General features: G+C 35.5%; 1 protein-coding gene across 1 annotated transcript in view; it reads right to left on the minus strand.

Moving 5' to 3' along the window:
- Positions 1-4,926: 4,926 nt before the first annotated feature.
- Positions 4,927-16,771, minus strand: part of LOC110462224 (synaptophysin-like protein 1) — a 51,282-nt gene continuing 39,437 nt past the window's right edge. The window contains exons 4-6 of the mRNA XM_021516092.1: positions 14,872-15,082; positions 10,985-11,173; positions 4,927-8,157 (exon numbers count right to left, since the gene is read on the minus strand). Coding sequence (XP_021371767.1) covers positions 8,020-8,157; positions 10,985-11,173; positions 14,872-15,082 — 538 coding nt within the window. The 3' untranslated portion in view covers positions 4,927-8,019. The remainder of the gene's footprint in view (positions 8,158-10,984; positions 11,174-14,871; positions 15,083-16,771) is intronic.

Below are 16,771 nucleotides of genomic sequence, written 5' to 3' on the forward strand. Positions count from 1 at the left end.
CAAGTTCTACTTGGCCGATTGAACTGAAACTTAATAGGAGTGATCGACTCATGGTCCTGACAAAGTGTTGTTATTTTTTGGGCCGATCAGAAATTCAATATGGCCGCCACGGCCGCCATTTTGAAAAACTATTTCAAACTTAAAGCCAAATTCTAATGGGCCGATTTAAATGAAACTTGGTAGGAATGATCCACTTATTGTCCTGACAAAGTGTTGTTATTTTTCGGGTCAATCAGAAATCCAATATGGCAACCACGGACGCCATTTTGAAAAACTATTTTGAACTTAAAGTCAAGTTCTGCTAGGCCAATTGAACTGAAACTTTGTAGGAATGATCGACTCATGGTCCAGACAAAGTGCTATTTTAAAAATACCTATTTCATTTTAATTTAAACCTTCTTTTAATGTCACATTGGTCAAATCTGTTTATATAATTTCTTCTATTCAATCAGTCTAGGGTGATGAGGTTCTGCTAGTAGTGTGGCATGGATGCAGGAATCAGTTGAATTCATTGAACCTTTTTCAAGGTCAGGGGGGTCAAACGTGATTGACCTGTTAAAGGACTACTTAGTAAACAGGAATCGTAGGATAATGATATATAGTTTGTAGCACATTTATATATTTTGTATTTTTAGCTCACCTGGTCCGAAGCTTATGGCATGGTGTGGCGTCAGGCATCTGTCCTGCGTCAACTTTTTTACTTTAAACAACTTCTTCTCAGTAACCAAAAGGACTAGGGTGATGATATTTGGCCAAAAGAATGCTGGGATAAAGGGCTACCAAGTTTGTTCAAATGAATGACCTTGACTTATATTTAAGGTCACAGGGGTCAAATGTGTTTAACACCTTTGCATGACTTCTTAATAAGCAAAAGACCATGGATGATGATATTTGACCATTTACATGCTGGGATGAAGGGCTATTAAGTTTGTTCAAATGAATTACCTTCACATATATTCAAGGTCACAGTGGTCAATATATGTTTAAATCTTTAAATGATTTGTTCTGTACAACCAAAAGGTCCAGGGTAATGCTATTTTGCTAGAAGCATGCTGGGTTGAAAGACTATAAACTCTGTTTAATGGGTTCTTATTTATCAAACACTGATATTCTGCCTGTAGTTGTATTTTAGTCCACTTTTAAGATTACAAGAGTGAGATTAATACCAGGGGAGCGATTCAGGCCCATTGGGCCTCATGTTCTTGAGGAAAGTAGCATTTTTTTAATAAATATTTTCCTCACTGGCCGCAAGAAAAAGTTTGACGAAACAAATTTAGTAAATGCAGATTCATAACAAAACATTCTTCTTTCTTAAATACAAAACTTTATTACAGAAGGCATATATTACAACCACCAGTGAATAGATGCTGATATCACTTCAACGTTAACATTACACAACCAATAATGACAATCCCTGCTTAAAAACACTATACCAAGCTAAATCTACGGTAACCACTTAGCTGAGTTACGTAACAAACCAAGCTAAATCTCACCAGTCAGCTGAGTTCAGTAACAAACCAAGATAAATCTCACCAGTCAGCTGAGTTATGTAACAAACCAAGCTAAATCTCACCAGCCAGCCGAGTTACGTAATAAACCAAGCTAAATCTCACGAGTTAGCCGAGTTACGTAACAAACCAAGCTAAATCTCACCAGTCAACTGACTTACGGAACAAACCAAGCTAATCTGACCAGTCGGCTGAGTTACGGAACAAACCAAGCTAATCTGACCAGTCGGCTGAGTTACATAACAAACAAAGCTAAATCTCACAAGTCAACTGAGTTACGGAACAAACCAAGCTAATCTGATCAGTCGGCTGAGTTACGTAACAAACGAGGCTAAATCTCACAAGTCAACTGAGTTACGGAACAAACCAAGCTAATCTGACCAGTCGGCTGAGTTATATAACACACCAAACTAAATCTGACCAGTCAATTGAGTTACGTAACACACCAAAGTAAATCTGACCAGTCAGCTGAGTTACGTAACAAACCAAGCTAAATCTGACCAGTCAGCTGAGTTACGCAACTCACCAAACTAAATCTGACCAGTCAGCTGAGTTATATAACACACCAAACTAAATCTGACCAGTCAGCTGAGTTACGTAACAAACCAAGCTAAATCTCACCAGTCAACTAGTTACGTAACACACCAAACTAAATCTGACCAGTCAGCTGAGTTACGTAACAAACTAAACTAAATCTGACCAGCCAACTGAGTTACGTAACACACCAAACTAAATCTGACCAGTCAACTGAGTTATATAACACACCAAACTAAATCTGACCAGTCAGCTGAGTTACGTAACACACCAAACTAAATCTGACCAGTCAACTGAGTTACGTAACACACCAAACTAAATCTGACCAGTCAGCTGAGTTATATATATAACACACCAAACTAAATCTGACCAGTCAGCAACGTTACGTAACACACCAAACTAAATCTGACCAGTCAGCAATGTTACGTAACACACCAAGCTAAATCTGACCAGTCAGCTGAGTTATATAACACACCAAACTAAATCTGACCAGCCAACTGATTTAATCAATAGACAAACTTGATAGGTAAATATGACAATTAAGCTGAGGTACGAAAAAATAAGAAGGCTACCAGGTTATTTGACCAGTCAGCAATGTTTTACCAAAAAACAAGTTTGATTTAGCTAGTCAGCCGAGTTAAGAAACAAAGCATGCTTGACCTGACCAGCCAGCTGTTTTACGTAACAAACAAAGTTGAATCTGAGGATTTGCTGAGTTGTATACGATCAACATCACTGGGAGAACTGAGATTTAACATTGACAACACATTACTTACATATGTTCACTGCCCATACATCCAATGAAGTGATTTCTTCTTTCAGAAAACATAAAAGTTATACAAATGGTATCATGTGTAATACAAGTGATGTAATAATATAAATAATAACCTTCAGACTGGCTTCTAATGTGTAAAACCTAAGTACTTGTATACTTCAGGGCACGCCAAAATAAAATTAAAGCTTACAGGAATGCATTTCTACTTTCCATCTTTAAAATAAACACATTCCTGAATGACATGAACTTGTATTTGAATTGATAACGTAACAAAGGACTCAAGTTTAGCACTTACCACACAAACAATGAAACAGAACTCCTAAGCCTACTTAGCCATCATGATCAGATCACTAGATTTTTTACCATCAGATCTCTACAAGGAAAGTCACTGGATATTTTGATATATATGCCAAACACGAGTTTACAAACATTAGTTGGTTTACCTGGTCTTTAAGAAGTAGCCCATGGTCATAATTTATTAAATATGTCTACTTCATAATTAGTAAGCTAGAATAGCTGCATCTGATTAAGTTTTTAGAACTCTATTTAGTAGTAATGTACATGCTGATGTTATTGGGCGAGGTTTCTTCAAAAACTACCAGTGGAATACATGAAGTGTATTCATCATTCAAATAACTACCTTATTAATGTATTCATCAGTCCATAAAACTATGTGTTCACCACTCAGTAAAACTAAAGTGTTAACCACTCAGTAAAACTAAAGTGTTAACCACTCAGTAAAACTATGTGTTCACCACTCAGTAAAACTAAAGTGTTCATCACTCAGTAAAACTAAAGTGTTCATCACTCAGTAAAACTAAAGTGTTCATCACTCAGTAAAACTAAAGTGTTCATCACTCAGTAAAACTAAAGTGTTCATCACTCAGTAAAACTAAAGTGTTCATCACTCAGTAAAACTAAAGTGTTCATCACTCAGTAAAACTAAAGTGTTCATCACTCAGTAAAACTAAAGTGTTCATCACTCAGTAAAACTAAAGTGTTCATCACTCAGTAAAACTAAAGTGTTCATCACTCAGTAAAACTAAAGTGTTCATCACTCAGTAAAACTAAAGTGTTCATCACTCAGTAAAATTAAGTGTTCACCACTCAGTAAAACTAAAGTGTTCATCACTCAGTAAAACTAAAGTGTTCATCACTCAGTAAAACTAAAGTGTTCATCACTCAGTAAAACTAAAGTGTTCATCACTCAGTAAAACTAAAGTGTTAACCACTCAGTAAAACTATGTGTTCACCACTCAGTAAAACTCAAGTGTTCATCACTCAGTAAAACTAAAGTGTTCATCACTCAGTAAAACTAAAGTGTTCATCACTCAGTAAAACTATGTGTTCACCACTCAGTAAAACTAAAGTGTTCATCACTCAGTAAAACTATGTGTTCACCACTCAGTAAAAATATGTGTTCATCACTCAGTAAAACTGTGTTCACCACTCAGTAAAACTAAAGTGTTCATCACTCAGTAAAACTATGTGTTCACCACTCAGTAAAACTATGTGNCAATAATATTTTTCTATACACACCTACTTCAATCACAATGCATGTACACGGTGTTTCTATTTTACCCATCACAAAAATTCTAATCTAGAAATTTACTACATTAATGGAATGGTCGTTTTCCTATATCTTAATGACATAGTGAAAAATATATAAATTTTCAAGTTGAAAGTATTTTCTGGGTCATGGACCGCCAAATGACTGAAAAAACGCTAAAGTGCACAATTAAGAGACAAAATAATTAATTATACCTTACTGGTATATTTTTGAATTGTATTTACATTAAAATTATTATGCAACGTTTTCAAAATATTTATGTAAAGAAATTTCTTAATAGAGTTAGGTTCAATAATCAAAATAGCCAATATTTCATTAATATAAGAGAGATTCCGCATACCATTATAATAAATTCCTTAAATGGCAGAAAAGGAATCCACAGTACAAAACAATAAGACAAATGCAGATCCTTTAAACTTTGTTAATATACAGGTAAGAAATTGGAAAAACCTTGATTATCTGTTTTACATTTTTCTTAATTATACATGATCAAATTTTGAATCCATCCTGTAATGTAAACACAGTGGTCATTAAAAAAATTTGCATATCTTATAATCTAACACAGCTACACATACAAATATTTCCAGTTATTACTCCACGGTATTCCCTCTAAATTACATGTGGAAACCCAGAGGTAAAGGTAAAGAATGCAGAAAATATACAGCACTGAAATAATACAGATCATTACCTCTTGTCAGGAAAGAGGCATAGAAAACAGAAATAAAACACAAAGTTAGTCGACACCAAGAAACAGTGAGGCGCAGTATATATACAGCACAGTAATAAAGTATAATGTTAGACGACACCTGTAGTTACACAGTGAGGCACCTGTATGTGGTTAATATAAATATAAATACATATACACAGATAATTCCTGCTATTGACAAAAATTTACACTTCCACAAGAACAGATTATGTACACTAGCATACGAAATTCATCTACACACCATTCAGTAAATTACCCACAATGCAGTTACTCATAGGCTCATATAGTTACACTCGAACAGAGCAGCATACAACAATCAAGGTAGGAAACGTATTGTGGGACATAATCAAATCTGCATATTTGTAAGTCTCCACCACTAGAATCTGTTTCAATAAGCATGGTGTTTAGACTATATACAGGAATAGCATGAATCTCATACATTGTACAGTGAGAAAATGGTCAGATGGTATTTCACAAAATATCACAAATTTCAAATGTTCAAAAAGACTTTTTTATGCAAGATATATACACAAGAGAGACTGAGTAGATTATTAAGCCTCATTCTGTTTTGTTTTTTTACCAATATAGACCACCTTACTGTGACTTGATATAGGCTACCCTACTTGGGCATGTATCGTTTTCGGAAAGAAAAGAAAAAAAGAAAAAAAAAAGAGTTTCACACTTACAAGAAAACCTGTAAAATATTACTGATGAACGATTATTTGGATTTGGATTATTTAAATGACCACACTTATAAATGCTACACAAAAATACAAATGTGCATATACTTACACTTAATAATTTTGAATTATTAAATAATCCTACGAAAATCAAGGGAGATAACTTCAACACAATCGCAGGTGTAATATGCAAGGTAGCATATCACTTTAAGACAAACACCAGATATTATACATATGATGTGTGAAAAGGCCAACTAGCATAATCATAATACACACTGTAACTTTACTTAAAAAGACAATTAATTATCATGATAATAACTCTAACTAATTAAGACAATTAACAATCATAAACTTGTACCCAACAAGACAGTTAATGATAAACTATCTCAAATACCTTAACAATGTGGAGGGAAAAAACAGAGAGAAAATAAAAACAGAAGAAAAACTTAATCAAAATCTTAATAAAACAACAATTATTCAAACTTTTATACAAGCTGATTTCATTTTCAACAAACTCTAAAACTCTTTTTATCAAACTAGAAATCGTTGCTTACTCATCGTATGAGATGTTAGAAAATATATGTAAAGCTTGCATATGATTGAAAGAACAATGAACCAACGACATCTAAAGACCATAGACATCTTAAGACCATAGAAATGTGGAATCCTTCAGGGTTCAGGGAGGATATGTCTGGTCACTGGAAATCTCCAGTAGGAGTTCCTGAGAACAGAGCCAATAACTTGTTGGATCATCTGGGATGAAGCATGTCAAAGCAATAGTTTTTACCAAATCGATACGAATACTTTCTTGTTTCCATCTAGCAGGGGTCTGCAGCTTGAAGACCCAGACTTGAGCTTATATTCTATAAAATACAAAGCGGGCTTTACCTCTAATGTTATGCGTCTTTGAAAATCTTTGCAGTAGCACTTTTTTCAAGTCCAAAATTAACACAGATTCCAGTATTTTTGTATACTAGTGGACCATTTTTTATCCATTTTTCAACTCTTCTGTTCAAGCAAAAAAGTTTTTCTGGTACATAATTGGAGTGAATGGGAATACAAACCGAGGATTTACAAATATGAATATACCTACTTCTGTCTTTAACTACCAACTATCACCTCGCATAATTGATTTAATAAAGAAACAGGACTGCAACAACAAATAGCACTTACAGCATGTTATTCAGATCGATGCACACCTACCGACAAGTAAAAAGTCTTGCAAAAACACAGACAAATATTCTTGATTCAAGATCTAAACCTGATGACAAATACTTTAAAAAATACTTGTCATTTCACAGCATTGACACCATTTTGCACATATCAATATGGCACAGATGACATTTCAGGCCATCTAGATGTAATCAACAATTTGAAATCCTAACCTTTGTCCGCCTTTCTCTTAACCAACACTATACATTGTTATCTGAATGAAAGCAGAAATGCTTGTTAACTCTTTAGTTACCTTAACTCATTCACCCCTACATATCTAAACTGGACTTGCCCAGTCTTTGATTTGGTAAGATTCAAATGTGACTTTAGGGGTGAACTAGTTAATACAGCTGTTGTATGGACTTCTGTCAACTCTGTTACCTACCCTTTTTGTATGTTTTTCTTCCGCATCTCTATGGGATAACAGATTAAGACACAAGCTCATGAGATTTGCGCTTGTATTAAAGGTGCAATATCTAAAAAGTTGTTCTGGTGTTAATTAGTTACAGAAATGATCTAACTTTAGCTATATTTTGATTGCAAACTCACATAAATATTATTTCCTTTAATCTTTGTTTAAAACTAACATAGACTGAATTATCTAATATTGCAGCTATACAATTTACAACAATCATCTCTAAAATATCAGATCTAAGCAAACAGTCGTACCATCACTAACACAAAGATTATGGAATTATAAGTGTTCTCGACTCATGTCAGGAATCTTTAGCGTTGTCTTGTGCAATGACAATCATTTCATTTGCCTGTATCCCTATCGTAATTCGCTTTACCCTTTTATCAGTTATATTTTTTCTGTGATATTCAACAGTAAACATGATCTTTGTGAACACTGAATAGTCAAGCTTCATTATTTGCTAACAATGTCTGTTTCATACAATTTGTTGTCTCGAGAAGCTTGTTTACAATTTATTCTCCTTTAGTTAAATCATTTTCATCATCCTATCATTCACAACAATCCAATCAACCCTTTACAATGTTAGCTCGCTGGATCCTTTTGTTCAGTCTCCCTTGTCTTAGATCCTTTGGGGGTCAGTGTCCTGGCTCTGGGTGGGAGTGGTAGGGGGTTTAGATTGCACCTTGAACCAGGGTGTCTCCTTGTACAGAAACCATAGGTTTCCTCCCCAAACTACCATGTTCAGAAACCCAAATATCTGCAAAAGAACAAATAATCCTGCTATTATTCTCCATATTTATATGTACAGGAATTGCTTTATTTTTTTAATGGAGTTAAAATTTGAATTTAATTTTACATTAAGTGCAGGTTAACAAGAGATCAGATTCCTCAGCCTTAATTGGTCACCTAACTCTAGACATTTTGTGTTTAAAAAAAAGACATTTGACATCTGTAACCTTGTAAGAACTGGACAGACTTCCATACAAGCAAACTACAGGCAAAGTTTTTACTTGAACGTCAAGAGGCACAGGGGCCTGAATAGCTCATCCACTATGGTTTTACTGATATGGTCAGATTGACTTAAAGATCATATTTAAATGTTATGAATTATATTCAATCTAGAAATGTAAGCACTTTATTTCTCCATCTGACAGTAAACATGTGTCAATAAAATCTTTTTTTTCTGTCACAATTACTTTCCATCCTTTTTAACACAACTCTTAACACATTTTCAATGACATAATCAGGATAAATTCAGATTAAATGCCCATCTTCATAGGCACCTAATGTTACAAATTAGTATTTCTCTGATTCATGCAATATTTTTATTGTGGTTGAAAAACACTATTAATCTATTGCTGTGAAAACTAGAACACTGACAGGTCAGTAAGGGCCCCGTCTTGTGGAAATATATCCCCCATAATCATCAAGAAGCAATCTGCCAATATAGCTGAGCTTGACGTTTGACATTTGGACTTCAAAAAGAATCGCAAGGAAGCAAAATATACATTTTACATGTACTATGATGTGAGTCTTGTTTCCTTCCACCTCCATATTTGCTGGGCTAACAGAAATGTAAATACCAGTACTGTACTCATTTGTCAGCTTTGATTTGTTTTATTTCACCTTATAAACCTCCTCCATCAAGAGCCAGGGTCAAAGTCAGAGATCCACTTTGTCTTTGACCTTTGGACCCAAATGACCTTGATCATTAACCCAGTGACCCTGATCTTTGGTCAGTTGACTCATTCTTTAATTCCGACCAACTTTGCTCCTTAATATAACAAAATGTTTATCAGTGAAAAATACAAAAATTGACCTTGACACTTTGGACCCCGTAACCTAGACCTAAGGTCAGTTGACTCTGTGTTAAGTTCTGAATAACATTGCTTCATAATGTCATAACAAAATGTTCATCAGGGAAAAGGTACAAAAATTAACCTTCACCTTTGACCCAGTGACCTTGACCTTTGGTCAATTGACTCCTTGTTTAATTCTTAGTAACATTGCTTCAAAGTGTCATAGCGAAATGTTCACCAGTGAAAAGATACAAAATTTAACCTTGACCTTTGACCCAATGACCCTGACCTTTGGTCAGTTGACTCCTTGTTTAATTCTGATCAACTTTGCTTCATGTCATAACAAAATGTTCATCAGTGAAAAGATGCAAAATTTGACCTTGACTTTTGAATCTAATGACCTTGACCTTTGACCTCGACTTTTTAACTCGTCGTGTCTCTTTGTTTAATTCCGAACAACTTTGCTTCATAATGTCATAGCGAAATGTTCACCAGTGAAAAGCTACAAAATTTGACCTTGACCCCTGACCCGATGACATTGACCTTTGGTCAATTGACTCCTTGTTCAATTCTAATCAACTTTGCTTCATAACGTCATAACAAAATGTTTATCAGTGAAAATATGTAAAATTTGACCTTGACCTTTGAACCTGATGACCTTGACTTTTTATCTCAATGTGTATTTTTGTGAACTGAACATCTTGACCAAGTTTCATGTACAATGGTCAATAAATACCAAAGTTATCAGCCAAGAACAAAATTTGTGGACGGACAGACAGACAGAGTGATTACTATAGGGCACCTGTATCTCCGATACGGGCCCCTAATAATCAATCATCATCAATCTATTGACATGTTCAATGCCATTGTGTATTCAGCTGTTGACCCTTTTAAGGGAATCATTGTTCCTGTTACTTACATACCATCTAGAAACTTATGTCAAAACTTTTACCAAAAGATGTAACAACTTGATGGTTTTAAATGTGTATAAGAGTTGTGTCCCCTGAACCAATGTCTACACAAAAATCTTGACTTTATCTATACATGATATACTGTATTCACTGCATTAATATTGATGTGGAATAATTACATTGTATGCCTACCGGGTATATTCTGTTATATGTAACACTGTACACCTTTGCTGAAAATGTTTATTAATTTACATTGAATTTTCAGGTTTAAATATAATAAACCTTTTTTATATAGATCACTTTCAACTCGCACAACGTGGATTTCCCTTGACCCAAGGATCTTTAACATCTAATTCAGTTAAAGCTCCTTTATGTATTCTGTAGGAATGCCATTAAAGATTTAGACAAGTAGATCAATGTATATATTTTTTTATTAATCTTGAAGTTGATAGGACTGCAACGTGAAAAACTCCAGCTCAAAATTACAAAACCATTGTTCCCTTTTTTGGTTAGTTTTGTTTGTTTGTTTCGGGTTGAAAGGACCCCTCACAAACAAAGCTAACCAAAAATGGGAACTAACTTTCTCAGAATTTTCTACTATGATCAGCATTGATTAAATGTCATAATGTCCCTTTGTTTCTGCAGAGAGTTTTGCTAGTCCATATATCCAATGTTCCGTACTTGACTAAAATATTTTGGAAATTTCCATTACCATTTGGACACCCTTCCACTCTTGTCCTAATCAAATACACTGTGTGTACCCTTGTCATTGAACCAAATGTGAAAAATGTGAAATCACTAGTATTCATTCATAACAGAGCGACAGAATATCAAAAGACTAATACTTTTGTATTGTTAAGATAAATATACATACAATAGATACATTCAGGCTGGCATAGTTGGGCATGCCATCCTGAACACAGCCATATACACAATCCGGAATCCTGCGGTACAGGTCACTATCTCCCAGGTCAGTGTCATATTTGAGATTGACCAATCCTTGAGCCCAGGCAGCGGAGGAAATCAGCCAGAGGGCAGTCAATACACAGGAAACTACAAAATCCTGTAAAAGCAAAGGAGCTGGTCAGTATCTAATTTGAGAAAATTTAGAAACCAGAATATAGGATATCAAAATGATAAATCGTTTCGTCTCATTAATGTGGAGCCATATATAGAAAAAGTATTACTCAAAGGTCTTTGGAAAGGCTTACTTAAAGTACAGTCATTGACCATTTTTGGAAAGGCTTACTTCAAGTACAGTCATTGACCATCTTTGGCAAGGCTTACTTAAAGTACAGTCATTGACCATTGTTGGAAAGGCTTACTTAAAGTACAATCATTGACCAGCTTTGGAAAGGCTTACTTAAAGTACAATCCTTGACCATCTTTGGAAAGGCTTACTTAAAGAACAGTCATTGACCATCTTTGGAAAGGCTTGCTTAAAGAACAGTCATTGACCATCTTTGGAAAGGCTTGCTTAAAGAACAGTCATTGACCATCTTTGGAAAGGCTTACTTCAAGAACAATCATTGAACATTTTTGGAAAGGCTTACTTAAAGTAGGAGCTGGTCAGTATCTAATTTGAGAAAATTTAGAAAACAGAATATAGGATATCAAAATGATAAATCGCTTCGTCTCATTAATGTGGAGCCATATATAGAAAAAGTATTACTCAAAGGTCTTTGGAAAGGCTTACTTAAAGTACAGTCACTGAACATTTTTGGAAAGGCTTACTTAAAGTACAATCCTTGACCATCTTTGGAAAGGCTTACTTAAAGAACAGTCATTGACCATCTTTGGAAAGGCTTACTTCAAGTACACTCATCGACCATCTTTGGAAAGGCTTAATTAAAGAACAGTCATTGACCATCTTTGGAAAGGCTTACTTAAAGTACAATCATTGACCATTTTTGGAAAGGGTTACTTAAAGTACGGTCATTGAACATTTTTGGAAAGGCTTACTTAAAGTAGGAGCTGGTCAGTATCTAATTTGAGAAAATTTAGAAAACAGAATATAGGATATCAAAATGATAAATCGTTTCGTCTCATTAATGTTGAGCCATATATAGAAAAAGTATTACTCAAAGGTCTTTGGAAAGGCTTACTTAAAGTACAGTCACTGAACATTTTTGGAAAGGCTTACTTAAAGTAGGAGCTGGTCAGTATCTAATTTGAGAAAATTTAGAAAACAGAATATAGGATATCAAAATGATAAATCGCTTCGTCTCATTAATGTGGAGCCATATATAGAAAAAGTATTACTCAAAGGTCTTTGGAAAGGCTTACTTAAAGTGCAGTCATTGACCAGCTTTGGAAAGGCTTACTTAAAGTACAATCATTGTCCATTTTTGGAAAGGCTTACTTAAAGTACAGTCACTGAACATTTTTGGAAAGGCTTACTTAAAGAACAGTCATTGACCATCTTTGGAAAGGCTTACTTCAAGTACACTCATCGACCATCTTTGGAAAGGCTTAATTAAAGAACAGTCATTGACCATCTTTGGAAAGGCTTGCTTAAAGAACAGTCATTGACCATCTTTGGAAAGGCTTGCTTAAAGAACAGTCATTGACCATCTTTGGAAAGGCTTGCTTAAAGAACAGTCATTGACCATCTTTGGAAAGGCTTGCTTAAAGAACAGTCATTGACCATCTTTGGAAAGGCTTGCTTAAAGAACAGTCATTGACCATCTTTGGAAAGGCTTACTTAAAGAACAGTCATTGACCATCTTTGGAAAGGCTTGCTTAAAGAACAGTCATTGACCATCTTTGGAAAGGCTTACTTAAAGAACAGTCATTGCCCATCTTTGGAAAGGCTTACTTAAAGAACAGTCATTGCCCATCTTTGGAAAGGCTTACTTAAAGAACAGTCATTGACCATCTTCGGAAAGGCTTACTTAAAGTGCAGTCATTGACCAGCTTTGGAAAGGCTTACTTAAAGTACAGTCATTGAACATTTTTGGAAAGGCTTACTTAAAGTAGGAGCTGGTCAGTATCTAATTTGAGAAAATTTAGAAAACAGAATATAGGATATCAAAATGATAAATCGTTTCGTCTCATTAATGTTGAGCCATATATAGAAAAAGTATTACTCAAAGGTCTTTGGAAAGGCTTACTTAAAGTGCAGTCATTGACCAGCTTTGGAAAGGCTTACTTAAAGTACAGTCACTGAACATTTTTGGAAAGGCTTACTTAAAGTAGGAGCTGGTCAGTATCTAATTTGAGAAAATTTAGAAAACAGAATATAGGATATCAAAATGATAAATCGTTTCGTCTCATTAATGTGGAGCCATATATAGAAAAAGTATTACTCAAAGGTCTTTGGAAAGGCTTACTTAAAGTGCAGTCATTGACCAGCTTTGGAAAGGCTTACTTAAAGTACAGTCATTGACCTTTTTTGGGAAGGCTTACTTAAAGTACAGTCATTAAACATTTTTGGAAAGGCTTACTTAAAGTACAGTCATTGACCGTTTTTGGAAAGGCTTACTTAAAGTACAATCATTGACCATTTTTGGAAAGGCTTACTTCAAGTACAATCATTGACCATCTTCGGAAAGGCTTCCTTAAAGTACAGTCATCGACCAGCTTTGGAAAGGCTTACTTAAAGTACAGTCATTGAACATTTTTGGAAAGGCTTCCTTAAAGTACAATCATTGACCAGCTTTGGAAAGGCTTACTTAAAGTACAATCCTTGACCATCTTTGGAAAGGCTTACTTAAAGAACAGTCATTGACCATCTTTGGAAAGGCTTACTTAAAGAACAGTCATTGCCCATCTTTGGAAAGGCTTACTTAAAGAACAGTCATTGCCCATCTTTGGAAAGGCTTACTTAAAGAACAGTCATTGCCCATCTTTGGAAAGGCTTACTTAAAGAACAGTCATTGACCATCTTTGGAAAGGCTTGCTTAAAGAACAGTCATTGACCATCTTTGGAAAGGCTTGCTTAAAGAACAGTCATTGACCATCTTTGGAAAGGCTTGCTTAAAGAACAGTCATTGACCATCTTTGGAAAGGCTTACTTCAAGTTCAGTCATTGACCATCTTTGGAAAGGCTTACTTCAAGTTCAGTCATTGACCATCTTTGGAAAGGCTTACTTCAAGAACAATCATTGAACATTTTTGGAAAGGCTTACTTAAAGTACAGTCACTGAACATTTTTGGAAAGGCTTACTTAAAGAACAGTCATTGACCATCTTCGGAAAGGCTTACTTAAAGTGCAGTCATTGACCAGCTTTGGAAAGGCTTACTTAAAGTACAGTCACTGAACATTTTTGGAAAGGCTTACTTAAAGTACAGTCATTGAACATTTTTGGAAAGGCTTCCTTAAAGTACAATCATTGACCAGCTTTGGAAAGGCTTACTTAAAGTACAGTCACTGAACATTTTTGGAAAGGCTTACTTAAAGTACAGTCATTGACCTTTTTTGGGAAGGCTTACTTAAAGTACAGTCATTGAACATTTTTGGAAAGGCTTACTTAAAGTACAATCATTGACCAGCTTTGGAAAGGCTTACTTAAAGTACAGTCATTGACCATCTTTGGAAAGGCTTACTTAAAGTACAGTCATTGACCATCTTTGGAAAGGCTTACTTAAAGTACAGTCATTGACCAGCTTTGGAAAGGCTTACTTAAAGTACAATCATTGACCATTTTGTCTGTCTTTTTTACTGTTGATGAATAATTTCTGGTCCAACTGGCCCAACTGGTCCAACTGTTGGGATACCCGGTAAACTGAAACACTGTTCCATGCTGACTTAAAACTTACCCCAATGGAGTAGAGGTTGTTCTTGCGGTACTGTTCATCAAAGAAGATGTAAAGGATGAGAGCGGCCATGCAGTAGAGGAATACAATGACACCGACGAAGACGTAGAACTCCGCTGATGAGGCTGAGCCTCCCACATAAGGAGCGAATGTAACATCTATCGGTTTGGTCTTGTTTTGACACAGGGGCATCTGATAGGTCTGATCCTCTATCCTGTAACAAGTCAATAAGATATAATAAAGATTGTAACCATTCCAAGTCAAATTGAAAGAGAGGCCAAAGGACCTTGAATTGCTCACCCTGCTATTTTGGATATGAAGTTGAAATCCGACCTGTAGTTTGGGAAAGAGCCCAAAAGTGGATAAGCATCTTTATTTGCATAACTTCCAATATCTATGGCTTAGTATATATATGCTGCTTCTAGATCTTAGTTGAATTTGGTTTAGTAGTTTGGGAGTAAATGTAATTTGAAGCAGTTAACCAATTTACCCACCCACCCTTTTTTAAGTAAGGCCCTACATTTATAGCTTTAAATCATGATGGGCTAAGTATAATGTTTAAAGCAAAAGTTGACTGATGAATGATGGACAGAGAACTACCACATCAGCTCAATCTAGTACTTCATACCTGATGAGTTAATAAAATATTATCTTTTCTGACAGAACTTTCAAACAGACTACGCGTATATCTTGTCGTTTGACCTTTCCTTTTGACTCAAACCAACACTTCATACATAAAGCATCTGTGAAATGTTTATGATCAATTTTAATGTCACACTATCCTTTTTACGAGGGTTTTAATTAGATTTTGATTACGTTTTCTAAAAAGTATGCTAACGGTTCTTATGGGATGTCCTATTATTCTCACATACTGTCGCTAATTGGACCCCTAGGTACTCAGTACCACCATTTGAACACATCTGAATTGCCATGTTCCACATAATACTTGCGATGTACATAATGCTGATATAATTTTAACTGTTACAGGAAATTGATATATGAGTGGGAGAGAGACAGGCAGGTTACCAAGGTAAAACAATATGGCTTCCACAAAGCTCCTGTGGGGTTATCATAAGATGCCTTAATCAGTGTCGGTGTACAGAGCTGGTGCCAACACTGCAGAAGCTGATCACATTATAGGCTCTGCCGGAACAAATCAGGTGGTCAGTATAAATGACTATTTAACCAGAATGATTTGGCGGAATGTCTTGACAGGAAGTGATGATTAACAGAGTAAGGGGCGACTATACCCACGACTGATTACATGACAGAGGTGATGTACAAATTCCTCTCACATATCTGTACAGTTAGGTCTCTGCCCTAAATCAGGCAAAAACACCTAATTGGGAACATGGATTTCCCTCTGGAATTCACGGCAGGCATATGATCAGGAATAGAAATTAGAAGGCTGACCTTTAAAACAGAACAACACTGACATGGAGACTTTTCAGGTGATTGCTATACACAGAAGTTCCTGTACTCTGTATCCCAAAGGTCCAGAGACACATTGATTGTGTATCACAAAGGTCCAGAGACACATTGATTGTGTATCACAAAGGTCCAGAGACACATTGATTCCCCAAACATTGTGTATCACAAAGGTCCAGAGACACATTGATTCCCCAAACATTGTGTATCACAAAGGTCCAGAGACACATTGATTCCCCAAACATTGTGTATCACAAAGGTCCAGAGACACATTGATTCCCCAAACATTCTGTATCACAAAGGTCCAGAGACACATTGATTCCCCAAACATTCTGTATCACAAAGGTCCAGAGACACATTGATTCCCCAAACATTGTGTATCACAAAGGTCCAGAGACACATTGATTCCCCAAACATTCTGTATCACAAAGGTCCAGAGACACATTGATTCCCCAAACATTCTGTATCCCAAAGG

The sequence above is a fragment of the Mizuhopecten yessoensis genome, unplaced genomic scaffold, assembly GCF_002113885.1.
Source record: "Mizuhopecten yessoensis strain PY_sf001 unplaced genomic scaffold, ASM211388v2 scaffold10765, whole genome shotgun sequence".
Classification (NCBI taxonomy): Eukaryota; Metazoa; Mollusca; class Bivalvia; order Pectinida; family Pectinidae; genus Mizuhopecten; species Mizuhopecten yessoensis.